Source organism: Rhododendron vialii, chromosome 8a (genome assembly GCF_030253575.1).
Source record: "Rhododendron vialii isolate Sample 1 chromosome 8a, ASM3025357v1".
In the NCBI taxonomy this organism is placed as follows: domain Eukaryota; kingdom Viridiplantae; phylum Streptophyta; class Magnoliopsida; order Ericales; family Ericaceae; genus Rhododendron; species Rhododendron vialii.
This window is the reverse complement of record NC_080564.1, coordinates 29,295,336-29,316,641: the sequence shown is the minus strand read 5'-3', so window position 1 is coordinate 29,316,641 and position 21,306 is coordinate 29,295,336. Positions and strand designations below refer to the sequence as shown.

Below are 21,306 nucleotides of genomic sequence, written 5' to 3'. Positions count from 1 at the left end.
CTTCGGCCAATCTTGAGCTTGGGCTTGTGATAACGAAATCTGAGGCATAATTTGGCCCAGGCTTTTGAAAACTCAACTCGATCAATGGCGTTCAAATCGGCCCGATTTCGTGGATGACCGATCATGAAACGTTTTAACACTTGAGACCTTCATTCAAGGCCTTCTTCTAACCAACAAATTGATTTTCTGAATTTTGGCCAAAAATGGGTGTAAACAATAACAACACAAAACTTTCTTTTTCTTCGTTTGAACGTGGGGTTCTCATGTGTTTCCAGAGTCAAGAAAAGAAACCATAGTTTATACTAGTTGATGACTTGATTCCCTTCATTCTTCAGGTTTTCTCAACCCATATGGAGCTTATGGCTTCGTATCGATTGGTCGGAAGAGATGAGAGGAGAGGAGAGAAGGTTTTGGAGAGAGATTGGATGTGGAATCTGCCTAGAGCCCTGCGCACGAGAATGGTTTTGCTCAACTATTGTCATGCAGCGTGCATCAATCACTAGTTCACTACCGTGTCTGATATATACCGATATCGCTCTTTCTTAGTTGTATGCATTGTGGTTTAGTGTTTTCATGTGCTCAACTATTGAAAATGGTTTAGTATATAATGAAACCTAACCAGAGCTACTGTATAATTCAAGGTTAACCTATTGAGCCGCGTGTTTAGGCTAAGGGTCATTGGATTAGCAGGTCAGTTGGCGCGAGTTGTTACAGTTATGTTGGGGGAAAACCTTCTATATGAATAGAGGACTCGTGCCTATGTCACTTTATACTGAATTTGAGTGAGGACCTGATATACTTAGATTTCTCTGTTTGTTTGATGGATCCCTCTGAATTATTGCAGTCATTGAAGGGAAATCTATGGAAAAGATTTACACAGGCAAGTAGTATGTTATTTCATAGAAGCCATATTGTATCCCTTCTGCCCTTGCATTTCTTCACCTACTAGCTCATCTGTCTAAATCTGCTAACAGAAAAAGACTACTAAAAACTGCGATACAACGTTGTCCTTATTAGTACTCCCCGCCTGCTTGATTTTTCCTGCCTAGCAAGTACTTGAAAGGAGGACGACAGAACGATCCTTTGAGGAAGGAGTCAGAAAGCGCCTTATACATTGCTTCGGTGAGGTGAACTCCGTCCCAATTGATGTACTCGGAAGGGTTCGAGCATGAGCTCGACGACGTCGATCCGCACCAATCAGACACTTGGAAGTTGTAGGGTCCGCCCCCCGACCCACAGCAGGCTTTGAAAGGTTCCCTGAACCCGTACTTGCCCGCGTTCTTCACGACGGTGCGGTAGGAATTCCAGTAATCGGCATAAACTATGACAGAATGGGGGAATCGGGTCCTGAAATCGTGTAACTTGGACTGGAGCACAGCGTTGTGGCGGTAGCTTTGGTGGTTTGCGCTTGCAACGCAACCGATGTTGTCTCTGTCCTCGTTTCCAAACAGTGCCAAGGTCAGTGTTAAGCAGCCTGTTGGGGGGAGGCCTTGGACCACTATGTACTTTGCACCCTTTGTCAACAATGCCTGTGAACCAATACAATGTAGTGAACTCAGTGAATCAAGAACTGGAGTCTGGAGGTTAAAATTATTCACATGTAAGAGTGGAACTAAGGATCTGCCACAACATTGATTTTGCATACCCATGGAAAAAATGGAACAGAGTGGAGTGAGTGAGCATTCATCTTTGTGGAGGGTGGGTCTAATCCTGAAAAAATGCAGTGCTCCCCTTTTGGATTAGCCAAAAGTAACACAACTTTATAACACAACTCTAAACAAAACTGTTTTCAAAGCCATTCGAGGTATGCGGGCTCACATTCATTGAACCGCAGGACACAATTGTGTTTGACGTTGTTATTATAGCTTCGCTCTTAGATTAGCAAAAAGTGTGACACAACTTTATAACACAACTCCGAATAAAACTGTGTTCAGAGCCAATCGAGGTACGCAAACTCACGTGCATCGAGCAATTCAGGACACAATTGTGTTTGAAGTTGTGTTATGGCATCATTCTTGGATTTAATACTGTTGTAGGCCGACAAAAGTTTTACACAAAAGTAGAGGTGGCAAATGGGCGAGTCTGAGCGGATTGAAACGGGTCAAATATGGGCGGGTCAAATAGTAAACATGTTGAAATGAGTCAGGTCGAATATGGGTCAAGTCAAACCCAAATCCGTCCAGCCCGGCCCATTTTCCCTCTCCCCCCCTCCTTTTCTCTTCTCCCCCATCCTCGTTCTCCCTCCCTTCTTTTCCTTCTCTACCGTCTTCTCCCGATATGGGTTGAAACATGTTCACAAATGAGCAAAACTCCGTGGGGTCTTTCGGCTATATAAGCCAATTTTTAATTTTTTTATTTGTACGTTCTGCGTCAATTTTTTTTGTGGATTATTGGTTCTATTCAAATAGAAGAATCATCCTTTCAAAAAAAATAGAAGAATCAAAAAATTAAAAAAAAATGGTCCAAACCCACCCAACCCGTTTTACTCCCTTTATTTATTTAATAAAGCCAAAAATAATCCAAAAAACACTCTGTTTTGCAAACCGCAAGCGAGGACCGATGATACCTTCACTACTTGTTGATTTTACCCACGTGTCAAAATCCTGTTCCACGATTATATAGAGTTCGCTGGTATTTATAAAAAATACAGTGTAAAAAAACTTTTACCTTGCAGATTAAAATAAAAAAATAGTTTACCGTAAAAGAAAACGTTGAAGGAATCAGAAGAAAGAAGTTTGATACCAAATAACTAGCATTCTCACGTTCCAAACAACACGCAGCCGACACGCAACAATCATTCGTAAACCAAAACAAGGAATAGAAAGAAAGCTGGGTCCTTTTAATTCTAGCCCATATTGAACCCATTTTCAATCTACCTAAACCCATGTAAATATGGGTTGAGTTGGATTATAAGTGGCCGGATTTGGACGGGTTCACAAAAATGGATTAAAATTACCACCTCTACACAAAAGTGTCCAGAATGCACCACAAAAGTTTCATGGATAAGCAAACAGTCATGTGGGGGTAAAGTGTAGGAATTCCTAGCATAACAATCACGAATCATGACCAAAAATCAGGACAGTTTATGATTATGTTAGGGGAATTGATATTTGTATTTTCCTTCTTATAATTTGTACTTTATTTTAAGGCATTACTCTTTGTTGTGTGATATATATTTTTTAATCTAATGAAAACAGGATATCAAGAAAAGGTCGGTGTGAAAATCATTTTCTTGATCTATATCCATATTTTTTTGCCAATCAACAAACCCAACAAACAAAAGTTAGGCGTAAAACTAATAACGAAAAAAAAAATTGAATAAAAACAAAACGAGAAAAAGTTCAAAAATCTTAGCGGAACTTAGCTAGAGAGTAGAAAACTAATGCTTCATTAATTACCTGCAGAAACCCAGTGACACTCTCAACTGCAAGCTGTTGAATGGTGCTGCCTGACACAGAGGATCCAATGGTATAAGCATAGTCATTGGCTCCGATTTCACCAACCCAAAACAAAGCATCGTTCATTGCTTCATCACATTGGCTTCTTGTTTCAGCCCCTTTGCACCCCTGAGCCTCCAAGTGCTTGTTGAACCAATCAAGTTGGGTTTCAAGTGACTGAGGAGTAAGATCAAGTGTGAGATTGTTCTTGACAAAGAAACTGTGGCTTATTGCGGTGGATCCAGCCACTGCAAAGTTAACTCCTATTGATTTATCAGCATTTTGGTCGAGGTAAGGGGGCAGGAAAGGGAGTGACAGTGCCTGCGTTACGAAGTCGATCACCAGCCGCCCGTCGGAGAACCGGTTGGTGGGGTGGTGGAAGAATGTGCGGCCGTAGGGGAGGTTTTCGGCCGCTTTTGTGTTGCCGGTGTCGGTGTTTGAGTCCCCGAAAGCGTATATTTTCTTGAAGGGGTGGGGCTGGGGTGGTGAGGTGGTGGAAGTAGAAGATGAAAGGATGAACAAGGACGTTGTGATGGCGATGATAAGGGTAACTTGGGAAGAGAAAGAAGTGAAGGGAGGAGCCATTTTTCTCATGGCCTTTTAGGTTCTTCCTACTGTTGCTATACTTGCAAGTTGCAATGCTCCTTGTGGCTTATATATCCCATCCCTTTTTTGAATTGACTACTATGCCCTTACTCTTTTCACTTCGATTATAAACACTGGTACGGTACTTCACTATCTTCTTAATCTTCTTTAAAAAAATATGAAACGTTTTTATATAACCTAATGTTCGGGCCAGTTTGCACGTAGCTCGACTAATTCCGAAACCCAGGCTAGCTAATTTGCACGCAGCTCGACTAATTCCAAAATTTTGAAGCTAATTGCTAAACAAACCTCTAATAGTCCTGAAATTAACTGAAACTTGAACCTTATAATTGCAAGTCTTTTATAAGACTTGAGGGTCCACAAAAGCAACTACTCGTGTAAATGAAGGCGGTAAAAATAATGAATTTGGTAGGACTTCACGGGAATTTATGGATGCCTTAACTGCAAGTCGGTGTGACTCAGGAGTTAGGTCGAATGGGCCCTGCTACCTCAAGTTAACTAACTTTAGCCTGGGGTGTTAATCAAGCCAAACAAGCCAAGCACAACGTTGTTCAGGCTTGGCTCGACTCTTTGTTATATGTGTTTAAATTTGGCTCGAGCTTGAAATTTTTTTAAGGCTAAATGTTCAAGCTTGGTTTGAGTTTGAAATTTTGTGTTCGCGATAAGCTTGACTTGGCTTGTAAAATATGCAAGCCAATCCCAAGCGAGCTTAGGCTCGTGGAGTTTCAAGCCCAGAGTAAACGAGTCGAATCGAGTAAAATTTTTTTTTTTAAATGTTGCTTCAAATTTACAAACTTAAGAAATAAGTATTTATTTTGGATTTTTGGAAGAGAAAATAAGAACCTTGTTCCACTAAGGGTTCTTAAGAAATAAGTACTTATTCTGTGTGTTATTTTTGATTGCTTAAATCTTTCAATATGAATCTCAAAAAATATGTAAAATAGATTTTGTTTGATAGATCACAATTATTTCTATTATACAAAGTTCGCAAAATTATGAAATTCATTAGTATAAATTAAAAGATATAAGCGATCAAAAAATAACAGAAGTTAGTAGAACATGGATTCTTATTAGGTATAAAAATAAGTACTTAACGACTGTTCCAGAAACCTTCTTAAAAAATAAGCAGCTTATTAATTTCATATTTTCAAACTCAAAAATAAAGTAAATGAAAAATAATTTTTCAAAATTTTTTTTGCATCGTATAAAAGATCTCATCGAGATCTTCCAAACAAGATCCATATTGCATATTTTTAGATTTTAATAAACCCATAATTTTTGAGCTTGAAATTGCATTCTTAAAAAATAAGGACTTATTTTTTGTTCCGGAACGGAGCCTATTTTGTTAGTGGAACGGAGATATTATGAAAAAGCATGTTAAAAAAATCGGTTTTGGTTATTGTATATCAGTTCATATTACATCTAGTTCATCTTAAATAGCTTTATGCGTTCTTGTGAACATATAATCTAAAATTTATTTCGGAATTTTTTACTTTTTGTTTAATTTTTCATCGTAATTTTTGGAATTAATCATTCGTCTCAACGAGAGGAGTCTAAAAGTACAAAATTATGACCGAAAGCAAAAGTAGTTCACTAAAAAAGAAAAAAAGTATCAAACGGTTGTTTTATTTGTCTAAAATGCCGTCTTATTTGAATTTTTTCAACATCGGTCCATATTTTTATACTTTTTCGATTTGTTTCGTTGAGACGAACAATTAATCTTGAAAATTACGACGAAAAACTAAACAAAAAGTTACGAAAAGTAAAAAAATACCGAAATAAGTTTTCAGATTATAAGTTTAAAAGAATGCATAGGAATAAGAGGACTTGAACACATCATATCTCTAAACTAAGTAAGAACAATTCTGTGCCAAAAAATCTAAGACTCAAATTCGAGATTAGCAAAAAGCCAACCAATAAAATACTCATTGGAATAAGTTCACTCCTATAGGCCAAGCCTAAAACATTTATCGGGCCAAATCCAGAACCAAAAAGAAAAAACCCTAACTCTATCTACAGCTAAGTAATTTCGAATGAACTTATATTGAGCCGGATGTGGACTGAGTTTACCAGTTTGATTTGCCTTGCAACCGTACTAGCATCACATTTTTTTTTATTAACGGATGTTCATGGCAGTTTGCGCGCACCTTAATTATTTTTGAAACCTCACCTCAAATTAACGATCAGATAAACTTTCGATCTAGCGGCCCTTAGGTTTCTAGCATCACATGTTTGAACAAGGTTAGAGGAAAGATCATACCAAGGAACAAGTTTGAGGCGATTAGAACTTGTCTAAAATCTATTCGATGCCAAAAAATGGAATTCAGTTAAAATGATGAATGCTGCTACAGGTATAGCAAATGTTGTACATGCGTCGTGCACAGATCGTTTTCGCGCCCGTCTTAGGTTCCACAAAGATGATCAGAATCGCTTATTTTGTTCAAAATACTTTATTTAGGACCCCTATAAAAAATTATCTCAATCCGATATTGGGAAGGGCATTTACGAATCATCCAACTTTGCTTCAAATTTTAGGGTAAATTTTGAAGCAAAGTTAGATGATTCGTAAATGTCCTTCCCGATATCGGATTTAGATATTTTTTACATGAGACACTAAACAAAGTATTTTGAACAAAATGAGCGGCTTCAATTATTTTTATGAAACTATCTATACACGACTGTTGTACAGCCTTTGTTGTAGGTGTATCTTTACTGTAAAATGATAGTTCAATGACATTACTGTCTCACAATAGATTCCTCTGACACGAGTCACAACCACCACCACTGCGGTTGGTCATGGTGGTGTTCTAATGCACCAGGACCAGCCATTACTTGGCCCCCACCGACAGACTGTGCATGTAATGAATTCTTGGTTTTATGGGGAGGCTATTTATGAGTGTGGGCCTATTGGGCTTATCTGCCTTTCATTCCCAAGAAAGAATGGGAAGAAAAAGGATTCTAGGAGGAGAAAAACTCCTTTATAAGGGTACCGGAAAGAAATTTTTATGGAGGTGCATCGAAACTGTATTTTGAACGTTCGGATGTTAATAAAAAAATTTTGGGGAAGAGTTAATTAAAATCCGGATCGTCCAATACCGAAACAGACGGCTAGGATCGTTTAGCTCTGTAAAGAGCTTCTTTACAGCGGCTCCGTGAATAAGTATCACTCTTCTAGGAGAGAGAAGCAATGAAGAGTAATGAAATTTGCTCGAATACAAATTTATATTTCACCTTTTTGACAAGAGTCACCGCTTTTCCCTTGTTACGACATGTGTAGCATGACGACGCACGTGCACGGCTTTCAAGAAATTATATCCGGTTCACTCGGCTCCGGCTATGATGCTCCTAGACGATTTGGAAGCATCATGCTCCCATTGTTCCTGAACTGTTGGATCTGATTGCTTTAATCCCAGAACATACAAGTATTGCGCAAAAGTAAAAAACCTCAGGGTAATTTAACATATCACTTTATATAATAGTAGTACTAATTCAATAAAGACAAAATGAAATAAGTATAAAAGCTCGTTTCCCTCTTTTGTGTCTTCCCTATATTCCAACTCATTGACCCTTCTAAAAAGCCCTAAATCGCGAAACCCTAAAAAGTCTGCCCATGGCCAACTGAGAGACTGTGTTGGATTTTTTGACCCATCTTCATCACGAAGAAGCTCTGATTTACTCATTTGAGAGTTTCGTCAGAAGCATCGATGATGATAAGCACATCGAGCGATTCAAAGAGTTGATATATGAACAGCTCCGTGTCAAATATGCAAAAAGGGGTAAGGCAGTAGATGGTTTAATTGAATCCGTAGATATTGGTATCGAGCAGTGTTGAGCTATGATAGCTATGATCAGGGAGCTCAAAGCTATTCGTAATGATCAAACAGCAAAGGAAGAGGCTATGAATTCGAGGATGGCATCGTTGTTCGTACAAGCAAAGTCGGTTTTGGAAGAATTAATTTGTTAGAGCTATTGGGAATGGGGACAAGACGTGCCGGTCTGTCAGAGATGTCTGGGCGTTCAATACCCTCTTCAAGATGATGGGTGGTTTTCCTGTTTGGATCATATGTACCACCGAAGAAGCATACGCCGAGGCTCCGACATCTAATCTCATGGAGGTGTACCAGTAGCCGCAGCAGCCCGAGTCACCACCGGGAGAGCCATCCACAAAGTACCCGAGATACGACATTGGTGATTGGCGGCAAAAGAAAGGCTGACTGGTAATGCTCTAGTTTTACATTTTGTGATGGTCAATAGATTGCTTTTAAATATTTACGTGTTTGCACTACTGTGCCTTGGAGAGGGTGTGGTTTTGAGAGTCCGGCATGAGAGGTTGTGAAGGGGGAAGGGGCACGAGCATAGGGTGTGGGCTGCGACTCTAGAACTTTTGTTCAATTAGTAGTTCTAAAAATCTAGAAAGTTCGCAGATTCAAGAAGTTTTTGCCCTACAATTCCATTTGAACAAAAGTTTGAGTCGCGATCCACACAACCCTCCCATCCCTGTCCTTGAGGGTAGCCATGATCCACACATCCCATCCTTGTCCTCTCAGCCCACACCTTATGCTTGTGCCCCTTCCCTCTCCATAACCTCTCCTATCGGACACTCAAAACCACACCCTCCCTAAGGCAGAGCAGTGCAAACACGTAAATATTTAAAAGCAAAAGCAATCTACTGACCATCGCAAAATGTAAAACTAGAGACGAGTTTTACCAGTCAGTCCTTTTTTTGTCGCCAATGTCGTATTTCAGGTACTTCGCGGATGGCTCTCCCCGTGGTGACTCAGGCTACTACGGCTGCTAGTACACACCTCCATGAGATTAGATGTCAGAGCCTCTGCTTCTTCGGTGTATGCTTCTTCGGTGGTACATATGACCCGACGGGGAAAACCACCCATCATCTTGAAGAGGGTGTTGAATGCCCGGACATCTTTGACAGCCCGGCACGTCTTGTCCCCGTTCCCAAGAGCTCTAACAAATTAATTCTTCCAAAATCGGCTTTGCTTGTAGGAACAACAATGCCATCCTCACATCCATATCCTCTTCCTTCGCCGTTTGATCATTACGAATAGCTTCGAGCTCCTTGATCATCATAGTTCAACACTGCTCAATACCAACATCTACGGACTCAATTAAACCATCTACCGCCTCACCCCTTTCTGCATATTTGACACGGAGCTGTTCATACATCGTTATAACTCTTTCAATCGCTTGATGAGCTCATCGTCGATGTTTTTGACGAAACTCTCAAATGAGTGAATCAGAGCTTGTTCGTGATGAAGATGGGTCAAGAAATCCAACACAGTCTCTCAGTCGGCCATGGGCGGACGATTTTTTAGGGTTTCGCGATTTAGGGCTTTTTAGAAGGGACGATGAGTTGGAGCATAGGGCAAGACACAAAAGAGAGAAATTAGTTTTTATACTTATTTCATTTTGTCTTTATTGAATTAGTACTACTATTATATAAAGTGGTACGTTAAATTACCCTGAGGTTTTTAACTTTTGCACAATACTCCCCTTCTTTTTCAGAAATTAACGTTAGCAGGTATTGGTGTTTCACAATTCCGCTCTTGCAATTAAGTGAGTGACACTTTTTGACATTGTCATTTTTTTTCTTCTGAGCTCACAATTTGACCGTTTAAAGATTTAAGAAAATCTTTCCATTACAGTTTTTTCTATTTTTTAAGCTTTTTGTCATAACTTTTAAAATTAATCATTCATCACGGGGTGAATAAGTAAAGTAAAAGAATGTGGCCCAAAATTGAATTTTTTTTGTACTGGATGACAAAAAAGATAACTTCATTATTGATAACATTTTTTTATCTTTACTAACTTGTATAAGTGAAATGATCAAAAAAAAAAAACTTGTATAAGTGAGGAAAAATTGCATGCACTTCTCCTGAGGTTTTTTACTTTTGCAAACTCCCCCCTTCTTTTTCTAAAATTGCCTGACTACCGTTGTCATGCTTGTCCCCTAAAACTCTGTTAGCAAGTATTGGCAGTGATTTCTTGTTAAAGATTTCACTATTTTCACTAATTCACTATTATTCGCCTGTTGAGTTCTCCAAAAATCTTACATGAGAAACTTGAGGGTAAATTTATCAATTCCATGTTTTTTTTTTGGTAAATGTCATTTCTACGTCAGGTAAATGTCATTTCTACGTTAGGTCTGACACGATGCAACAATGTTGATACAAGGAGGAAAGTTTTCAAACCCATAACCTAAATTCAAAAATTGAACATATGTAAGCACAACGGATGCTATTTAAATCACAACTGCTTCAAAAGCTCTCAAATTACTAGGACCCTGTCAAAAAAAATTCTCAAAAATAGTTGCGCACTCAAGTGTGAGTGACCATGTGTTTGTGTTTTCATATATATATCCATTGATCATATGAATTAAACTGTTCACAATATTAGAAATACACCAACTGAATCAGTTTACAAAAATTGATACTTCTTTCGTCCCGATTTGTTTGTCCCACTTTTGACTTTTACATGTCCCAAATTGATTGTTCAATTTCAAAATCAATGGATTAGATTATTTAAATTTCTAAATCAATAGATTCGATTTGGTTTCCTTAATAAGTTTTTTTTTTTTGATCCGCAGTTTCCTTAATAAGTTGGAAACCTGAGATTGGACAAACAAATCAAATCAGGACAGAGGGAGTAGCAAATATCAGAAAGCTCTAACTGCTATGACTCTAAGGGTATGTTTGGTTTGATGGAATCAATATTAGAATGGAATTGTCATTTCATGGAATACTTATTCCCATGTTTGGTTCATCATTAAATGATGGAATGATCATTCCAAATTGAATTACTATTCACCATAGTAAAGAAATTGTCATTCCACTAAAAAAACTTAGGAATTGTCATTCCATTTCTTTGCCACGCTAAAATTATTAGTTCCACTCCAAGATTCACTATTGCCACACCGAAAATTACTTTTCACTCCAAAATTACTATTTTTATTCCAAAAATTACTATTGCCATACCATTCCATTGGATGAGAATGACTATTCCTAAGTACAACCAAACTTGAGAATGGAAAAGATATTACAATCTCATTTCCTCTGATTCTATTCCAACTTCAATTTCATTTTCATCGAAATAAACATACCCTAAATGTTTGTTCTTCTTGTTGCCTCTTTTTCTCGGACTAATACTCTCAAGGCCTTCCTCCTCCTCAACTTCCTCCTCCACCTCTAACTTCCTCCTCCACCTCTAACATCGCCAACTGCAGTCCCACAAATAGAACATAATGATTCCAGATGTCGAAGTGATTAACCCTTTTTCAAATGCTGAAAAGCACTTGGGATTTTAACAGCAAAAATTTTACCTCTTCAAGAATTGGTTTAAGCTCCTTGTATTGAAAAACAGCGAGGTAAAACCATCTTTGCGGAGCTCCTATGTAGCCACAACAACAATATCATAAATAATCTCCTTGTATCGAGAAGGCTAAATGCAAATCTAGAGTCGGTCTACAAAGGGTGCTAATACAAAACTTGGTTTTCCAACGTGACAACAAATCAATCAAGTTTAACCTAAAACCAACCAATGGACCCGAGTCCCTTTTTATTGATCTCATTTTCCCCCATTACTTGTAACGCCCCGATTTTCCAAGGAATTTCGGAAGCATTAACCCTAAAATACACTGAATTTTACAAAATATTAGGCCCCTATTTATCCTTATACAAAAAATAAAATCTCAAAATAATACAAAAATCTATGTAACAAAAGCAACTCCAGAGCGACTCTAGTTTTGATATGAAATTCCAAGCAATGTTGGCCCAGACTCCGTTTCAGGGGTCCCACCTGTATCAACTGCTCCACTGTGGAATCCTGCACACTCTGGCAAATTGAACGCCGAAGCAAACGATTTGCCAGGATACAAACGTATCCTGAGTGATAATTCACTAAGTAGAAATCCTAAAACCCAATACCACAATATGCAGATCAACAATATATAATTCATAATACACCGAAGGTACAAAATAATAACACATCGTCTTTTTCTTTACTATCCATCATCTTACATGTAATCTAAGGATTCTCTCCGCGAGATCCTTTCCTCCCACATCCACTAACTACAATCGTCTCATGGGTCCACCCTTCCTCTTGCTTATCCTGCACCAGGGTCCTAGGTGAGCGCATTTAAGTTATGTACCGAGTATGTTCTCACTTAAGACCATAACAAGAGGATCGAGTCATCCCATGACGTATCGTACATTAGGGTCGGACATCCACTACCCCACGCTAACTATAACCGTCTCATGGGACCCATTCTCTTTCTCCAAGAGAAACTTTCCATGACGTATCATACATTAACGTCTCACTAACTATAACCGTCTCATGGGACCCATTCTCTTCCTCAAAGAGAAACTTCCCATGACGTATCATACGTTAGCGTCACAACACCGGGCCCCTCAGGTAACCCATTTCAACACAGGGCCCCATAGGTTACCCTTGCCATCACCATGGCTTAAATCACAATCCACACAATCACACTTCCAACACTTTACCATTTTCCATTTACTTATCATCGTCTACATGATTCACTACTCGTAACCACCCCGGGAACCTATTTGTCCAATCTACAGCCACAACAAAATATCACACGGTTCAACATTTCAACTAAAAGTACTAACAACATATAACCATGCGATAAAATTAATCATGTCATAGAATTTATCATGCGAGTAACAAAATAATATTCAGTCAAACAATTAATTACTATACTTAAATTTAAGTCTATTTCTCTCATTTAGAAATTTTATAAAACATTTCTACTATTTAAACATTTTCTTTAACTTTCATATTATTCATAGATTTTACAAACTAATTATTTTTATTGGAAAATACTTATTGCTAAATTTAGTATTTACTAACTATATTACATATTAATATGAGATTTTCATAAGAACAAAATTATGCGAGGCTATTCTAGTCAATATTTATTAGAGTTAAAGATTAACTAATATATAATCTAAAATATTTCTTGTTTACAATCTAAATAAATTTTTACTAGTAAAATATTCTTGTTAATATTTCATAAATATTTATCTACTCCAATAATTTATTAAACACGTAAACATCCACTCAAATACAAATTAACAGTGCAACATCAATAATAATTTCACAATCAAACACTTGTTAAACGATCATAAATTTTCACAGGGTATAACACTAATCATTTCAGCACAACCGGACTAAATTTTAATATAAACAGGACTAAAAATAAATTAACAATTTAACAGCAAATCATCATCTTCAATAAACTTTAAATCTAAGTAACTCCATTAAAATGCAGATAAAGGTTTTGGGTTTTCGGAAAACTACCTCAAACGCGATTTTAAGTTCGGATAAGTGTTGTACGGTATCCATAGATCGCCGTGGTGGTTCTGAAATCTCGAGGCAGCGTACGGCGGCACTCTGATAGGGCCCGCAGCAGCGGTGTGCCCATGAAACTCACGGTGTGCACACATCTATGGCCACAACTCTCTCTCTCTCTCTCTCTCTAGACTCAACAATAGAATTGGGAGTGAAATAATCTACTGGTGTTCAATTTTCGGATTATGTGGGTATGTATAATGAGAGAGAATAAGATAGTAAGAAGGTGAGAGGATAAGTGTAAAAGTGGTGGAATGAGGAAGGAGAGTGATACTGATAACGATAAAAAGATAGGGGACAAGTGCCACATTTGGGGGGGTTTCAATTCTAATGTATGTGGACGCATGTATGTATAGGGTGAGAATGTATCTGGACGCTTTTATGTATAGGATGAGAGATAGAGAAGTGAAGAGTTAGTTTGAATAGAGTTCTACTTAGGGTTTAGATAGGAAAGATAAGAGATAAATATGAATCACTGATTCGTATATCTAAAGTTTAAATACATATCTTATACAATAGTGTAAATAATATCAATTGTACACATAATAATATATTTTAATTATTCAATTTAATTAATTATTAAATTAGGAATTTAAAAATATAAATTTGTATTAAAAAAAAATTTGGTCAAAAATCCGGGTCGTTACATTACTACTTCATTTAGTCATAAGGCCGAGCAGCTAGGCATTACCATCTTTAATCACACTAGAGATGTAGGCATTTTTCTATGGTACCCTTTCCCCCGGAAGTCTAATTGGACAAGATACTGGTAAAAGTTTGGGAAAAAGAACTTCGTCTAGGAAAAAAGTGTGCTTCTAAAAAAACATTAATTGTCCATTTCTTTATAACCTTCAACGTAGGGTTTCTACTTTTAATTATGGGAGAATAAGGAGATGGGATGAAATTCTCACATAGACGTTGTAATCTCTTCCCAGCTTCGGAAGTTATCAAAAAATTCACGAGCTTGGACATGTTAGAAGGATTGAAACTGGCGACTTCAACTGGAATTACGTACATTTCGCTCTTCTATTCCTCCCACTTAGGATTACTATACAAAGCCAAATCATTGAGGCTTTAGAAGGAACTTGGCTTTATTCACATGTGTTTACCCGTTCGTTACACCTCTTAAGTAGTACTAACTGGCTGTGGATGGGAATTTAACTTCTGCTGGTATTGTAAACTACTTGGATGAACTATCTTTGATTATATATATAAGTTCTTACCACTTTCTTGTTCGATTATTTGGTTTCATCGGGATGGTTTCTTGATCAATTACTTCTATGTCAGAGATGCATGCATGAACAAGTATGTGCTTTAAGTTCTTTGTAGGCTAGTGTCCTCTAATTGGCGTATGGCCCAATTCTCCTCTGAAAGAGGATTCTTTTGTATCTCCCCCGATTCTCTGCACAAAACAGAATACACAAACGAGGGACTGGATCCTCTCCGATCCAAAGGTTTGGACGGGAGGAGATAGTCACAGTCAAGACCGTCCATTGCTGCAATCAATGGTTCGGATTTGCTCAGAGACTCGCATGTAAGACTGGATCAATTCTTCATAAAAAGAGTTTTTGAGCAAATCCGAACCATTGATTTTCACAATGTATAGTTTAGATTCTGATTGTTTCCTTTGGTTCAAATGTTGGACTGGACTGGAGAGGATCCGGATCCGGATCCGCATGGGCCTAAGAATTCACTGTCAAATTGAGTTGAATCTTTCGTGGAATTGATGTTCTCTCTGTTTGCCATGGACATAAAACTAATACAGTATTATCTTGATACTGAAATTATTGTACATACGAATCCCATGGGTGGGAGTAAATTTTGTTAGGAATTCGGATTACCTCTCATGAGCTTTGTTGCCATTTTGCAGCCTGAGATGCAACTGACCTCAGGGATCAAGAAGAGCAAGTATAGAACTGCGTAGCGGTAACGTCTTCTTGCAGAAAGGGGCAGAATTTTCGTTTATTTTCTCTGTTAGTTGGACTATTTTCTTTTGTGGAGTACGTAGAATTTCGTTTCTGTTAGATTCTTGGGTTACTATGCCTAGGGAGTTGGAACTTTCGGTTGGAGTAGTTTGTTTTTCGGTTTAGGGTGGCCAGGCCGGCTTACGTACACCTCAACTAATTTTTCTCCGGTTCAATCAAGGCTAAACCATCCACGCCGGAAATAGAGGATTCACAAGAAACTATTACTTTCTTGCGGTCTAACCTCAATAATCGAACCTTATCAATGATGTGGGGAGCAAGTCTACCAACCAACCGGACTCGTCTATGAGCTCCTCATGGACGATTATGGAATGGTTGCCAAAAATGGAGCACTTGCTGAGACTCGAACCTCCGTCTGCATTGAGGGGAGTCCGCGCCGGACTTAGTAAGAGACACGTGGGGTCACGTGCCCCCACACCCTCTCATACTAATTTTTTTAACTAAGGTTTTCTCTTGTTTGATTTAGGGGTGCAAAGTATATCTCACACAGTTATAGATCTCCAACGATCCAAGACGTATATAACGTAGAAAGTAGAGACTGTAAAATAATTTGTCCACACAAAAAATCAAGTTGATTGGGAACTGATAACAACATTTCATTTATGCAAAAAATGGTTAGACCGTGTATTTTTTTTTATAGGTATGAGTATTTTGATGGAGTTGTTTCAATTTAAAGTCTAATCGACATAAATTTTTTAGTGGACAATTTATATGACGAGTCCTATTATATGAATGGTTCGGATTGACTGACGGAGAGATATACTTATGGACAAATTGCACTTGTAGGGAATATAAATCCTTTTACTTAGGAATGAAAAACAAAATGCTTAAGAAGAACGTAACATTAAAACAAAATTTTAAAAAACGTATTCCGCCTTTGCCCCTCAAATTAAAAAAATTATTAGAATGATGTATAATTGTAGTTGATGGTGAACTTTCTATGAATGATTATGTGCATAAATAATTCCTGGGTGGCCCTCACCAATGGTCATATTCAAACCATTTGATCGAAGAAGCGACAATCAGCCACCGGAAAGAAATCCACCAGCTCCTGGACTTTCTTTCTGAGCAGGATCGATGAGCTGAATCCGGTGGCTAGGCTTTGCGGCCCTGTGGGGTCGGCGGTCCCGCGGTTGTGGAGAGGTTGAGTGAGTTGTGTCTCATTCGTTCTCTCGATGGAGTTCCCAACGTCTGGTGTGCCAGAGCCGGTCAGGGATCGGTTAGCGCTCTCTCTCTCTCTCTCTCTCTCTCTATATATATATATATATATATACACACACACACACGTGTGTTTGAATTTGAAGATGGTGGGTGGAACATATATGCTTGTTACTTACTTTCTATGTCTGAAATCACAGCGGGGGGAAAAAATTGGTGTGTTTTTTTTTATAACTCACGTGTCGGGGCAAAAGCCAGCTTTCGACTAATCCTTGGATGAATCCCACCGCCCACTGGGTCCACCTAAACCAGAGCCAAGTTCTGTTTGGACCGGCTCCAAAGGAGATGGACTGGACCATATCCGTTGTAGTACAAATGTTCTTCTTCTTTATAAATCAGCGTTGTACTGTTGTAGTACAAATGCTTATGGAACACTCCATTGATAAAAGCCGAAACAAAAGAGTGCATAGTTGAATGTCTAATTTTTGTAAAGAGTCTATTTTATTTTGTCAAGAAGAATTGGCATGCAATGGAACTCATTTAATAGTTGGTTCCGGTCCGACCATATCCTTTGTAGTACAACTGCGGTGTAACTTGTTTCAGGTTTTGTAAAATTCCTTTGATTTATGGATCTCTCTAACTCATTCAAGAATGTAGGAACGAGCCAACGAGGCAGGATGTTACTGCCAGCCTTGAAACATCCTTCTCTTGTTCATGTTGTGTGTGTAATTTACTCGATACTTCTATAAATACTGAAGCTTCTGAGGGTAATAAAACAATTTTTGTTGTCAGAAATATCCAATTCGAATGTGCTGCAATGTCCGTAGTTGCTGACAAGGTGGCAGTCTCATTAGAAACCGAGACCCACGACTCCATTATTTGCCCATCCAATCACAATTCAGTTGTTGTCAAACCCACCGTTGGGCTTACAAGTCGAGCTGGAGTTAGTTTGTATGCACCCTTTTGGGACACCATTTGGTAGGCACAGACTTTGATGCTTCTTTTTTTTCTCCCCTACTTTCTGGCATTCCTTCAATGTAAAATATTGTCTTTTGAGCTAAACATGGTTATTAACTCAGTGGATATTCCAAGTTACGTAGTCTCAAGACTCTGAACAATGAGTATAAATGACGGTACTATTTACAGGACCATATGTTGGACTGTAGCGGATGCAGTTTATGTGATTGATGTTACATCAGGGTTTGATCCAAGGGATGATGAAGCAACAAGAGAAGTATCTAAGTTCATTCCAAGGGAGGTTATAAACATTTTCTCAGTGAGGAAGGTCTGTAAGGAAAGAGATAGTATAAGTCCATTCGTGTATAATCTTCATGATTCAGCCATAGCCGCAGCTTTCGAGGATCATCTCAATACGTTGACGTCTCATACTAGTAAGAGTTTCCCATATTTTCGTGACATTAGCCACTAGAGAAACGATTCATGGAAGAACAATGAAGTTAAGAAGGATAGATACTATAAAGAGCATGCATGTGTCAGCAAAGACTTGGGATGAGACAAGAATCGTGGATGCTTTGGATGAGAGAAAGAGCATGTTCCTTAGTTAATGATATATCCCACAAGAAGGTTTTCCTTTAATCCTAGCAAGGAATTTTTTTATGATGGGCTGAAATTAGTTGCCAAGCATGGTCATTTCCTCTTTAGAAACAAAGGGTGTTTGTTAGCGTGCCCGCCTGGTACTCACCTCTTTGTCCCAAACTACAGTGTCAAAAATGGTGTATGAGCTGTAGCTCCTGTCAATTTGGACAAAAATTGCGATGGTGCACTTTAGTCCACAAATCACAGGGCTTTATCTGCTGATTTTTAAATGAAAGAGGGTTGTCGCACATAGTCCAAACCATAAGGGGTTAAACTGTAGTTTGTCCAAAAAATTACCCTCTCCATGGAGCTGGTAACTAAACGCGGATAGAGTAAAAAAGTGGTGTAATATTACGCCACCGAGGTAATACTAGCCCCCAAATATTACTCTTAGTACAATTTATTGACCCTTCAAGCAACTTAAGGGTCGAGCTTTTCTTGATTCCAAAGAGGACAGAGCACATGAAATTGCTGAAATTCATGTGGTTCCCACCAATCTGTGGAATCCTATGGGTGCCAACATTCATTCAAAAGCAACAAGAAGAAAGGTTAACAGTGGGTCATGATACGATGTCCCTCCACTTTACAAGCATATACCATTGGATCATCATATCTCTTTTGTCTATATATACAAGGATGGGATCAGGGGGGTCTAGTGGCGGCGGCCGCTACGACAAGAATTTTAGAAAACGCAATTATTATATGTGAAAAAAAAAATTTATCCCCAACTTATATAGTGTTGCCACTGCTAGATTTTTTTCCTTATTTTTTATTATATACTAGTCATAAATCTTCTATTTTTTTTCAAGAAAGGAGATCCAAAAAAGTATTCTAAAACTAAATTCAATGGGCCAATAACTATTAATATTATAATGCATCTTTTTATTTTTTTAGCATACATTTCGCCACTGTTAGGGTAAAATCCTGGTTCCGTCCTTGTATATATAGCTTTGAATTCTCACCAGTGTCTTACTGATTTTAGTCATAGTGTTTTCGATTCTTTCACTATGGCCATCGGTAAAATACTGCTTATGTTTCTGGGTGAGACCTTGTTTGGATTCAGCAGTACCATGGTGAACAGTGAATTCTCAATCAGAGAAGCTAGTGTGCACGATATCCGGATTGCTTTCGAGCAAGACAAACTCACTTCCAGGAAACTTGTTGAATTCTACCTGAGAGAAATTGAAAGACTCAACCCAGTTCTTCGAGCAGTCATTGAGGTGAATCCAGATGCTCTCGACCTTGCAGACAAGGCTGACCAAGAGCGTAAGGCCAAGGCACCTGTGTCAAAGTCTTGGTTGCACGGTATCCCTGTTCTGCTCAAGGATAACATTGCAACCAAGGATAAGCTAAACACCACAGCTGGGTCATTTGCGCTGCTTGGTTCAGTTGTGCCCCGGGATGCAGGGGTGGTGGCGAAGCTGAGGAAAGCAGGCTCAATCATATTGGGAAAGGCGAGCTTGAGTGAGTGGGCAAATTTCAGGTCGTCTGATGCTTCTAATGGCTGGAGTGCTAGAGGCGGCCAAGCTGTGGTAGGTTGCCAATTTGTTTCTCTTTAATGGCTTATGAGTGCATATTGGGTTTATGCTTACTAACAACAACCAAATTTGGCATGTCAGCAGTAAATATTAAGTACTTGATTCCTAATTCCTCTTCATTCTTATCTTATAACATGTTGAGTTTTTTCAATTGAAAGCAGGGGCATGGGCAGAAATAGGACTGTAAAAATGACTGTTCTTTCTTTTCTATTCTTCCTTTGTGAGATAGAACAACAAAAAAGGTAGGACAGTGTTACATTTTTTTCTAAACATGGGATGTGCTTTTGCATTCATCATAACCGAACATTTGCAATGTTGAGGCAAGTAATTCCAACCTTCTGAAACTCTTTTGATACTTGTCATCTTTTTCTTTTTTTTTCTCACTCTCCTTGGCATTTTATGTATTTTAGTAATGATATTCTTTTGCATAATTAGGTGACAATGTGATAGCTAGCACTACGGATTTGGCAGTACTACCTTCTCTGATAAGAGATCATGGGTGAAATTTGATGTCTTGTTAATGATTTGGGAAAAAGTTGCCAAATTTAGCTTAGATCCAATCTGATTAAATGGTGATACTACGCTTTCGCATTTGTGCAGTGTCCATATGTGAAATCAGCAGACCCATCGGGATCAAGCACAGGATCGGCAATATCGGTAGCAGCAAATATGGCTGCAGTATCACTAGGCACAGAGACAGATGGGTCCATCATATCTCCGTCCAGTTACAACTCTGTGGTTGGGTTCAAACCCACAGTAGGCCTTACGAGCCGAGGAGGGGTCGTCCCAATCTCCCCTAGGCAGGACACCGTTGGGTATGTAAAGTTTACATTGCATTGGCTTAACTTTTTTCATCATCCACACCTTCTCTCACAACTAGATGTCCAGTTACTGCAGAAATTCCGTGCACGGCATAGGAAAGCCAATTTATTCCTTGTCATTTGTGTCTGTTCCTTGTGGGTATTGCAGGCCAATCTGCAGAACAGTATCAGATGCTGTTTATGTCCTTGATGCCATTGTGGGGTATGATCGCTATGATGCTGTGGCAACAAGAAAAGCTTCGACTTACATTCCTCATGGTGGATATGTGCAATTCCTCAAGGCTGATGGGCTTAAGGGAAAGAGATTAGGGATAACAATAGATCCCTACTTTGGTTTCCCTAAAACGTCGGAAATCGCTCAACTGTTTGAGCAGTCTTTTCACATGTTAAGGTAATCATTTCACTCTCACTCTTTGATGAATCGGTTTTTGGCTCCTCCTCCGATCAACGATGATGGACCTGCAAAGACTCAAGCATCACTTTTTATGTAAGACCAGCTTTTGCTGCACAACTGGCCCAAGAATTTGGGCCCCAACTTGGCAAAAATGTTGGGACAAAATCACTTCAAAGGACTAATGCTTGACTTAGTTGAACTAATATTAGGAGGACTTCCTAGTTTTAGCAAAAATAGGGCCCCAAAGGTAAGAACAGTATAAATATCATATATATTGATATTCATGGTTAAAGTGAAACCGTGGTTCAGTGGTGGAGGTGTGCGGAAACCTTTAGGTCTTGAGATCAAGTCATGTTGTTCACCTCTTTGAAAAATATTTTCTGT

The 21,306-nt window shown here is 38.6% G+C and overlaps 2 protein-coding genes across 8 annotated transcripts in view; one reads left to right on the top strand and one right to left on the bottom strand.

Annotated features, from left to right (window-relative positions):
• The window catches only part of LOC131336421 (probable amidase At4g34880), a 60,411-nt gene that overhangs the window by 36,752 nt on the left and 2,353 nt on the right, over positions 1-21,306 (top strand). The window contains exons 1-4 of one of the 7 annotated variants that reach the window (XM_058372257.1): positions 16,371-16,634; positions 19,233-19,701; positions 20,308-20,522; positions 20,677-20,919. In XM_058372257.1, the coding sequence (XP_058228240.1) occupies positions 16,591-16,634; positions 19,233-19,701; positions 20,308-20,522; positions 20,677-20,919 (971 nt within the window). In that variant the 5' untranslated portion in view covers positions 16,371-16,590. The other 6 variants (XM_058372258.1, XM_058372261.1, XM_058372260.1 and 3 more) reach the window with 6 other exon arrangements.
• LOC131336425 (GDSL esterase/lipase At3g48460-like) lies at positions 872-4,074 on the bottom strand. Its single transcript, XM_058372264.1, has 2 exons — positions 3,399-4,074; positions 872-1,529 (listed from the first exon to the last, which is right to left on the bottom strand). The coding sequence occupies exons 1-2, from the start codon at positions 4,029-4,031 to the stop codon at positions 1,014-1,016; spliced, it is 1,149 nt and encodes a 382-aa protein (XP_058228247.1). The 5' UTR covers positions 4,032-4,074; the 3' UTR covers positions 872-1,013.

Bases quoted from the DNA above. Each gene is read 5' to 3' on its own strand.
- LOC131336425 (XM_058372264.1), bottom strand. From the start codon at position 4,031: ATGAGAAAAATGGCTCCTCCCTTCACTTCTTTCTCTTCCCAAGTTACC. The intron at 1,530-3,398 runs GTAATTAATGAA...ATTGGTTCACAG, and splicing joins GTGTCACTGGGTTTCTGCAG to GCATTGTTGACAAAGGGTGC.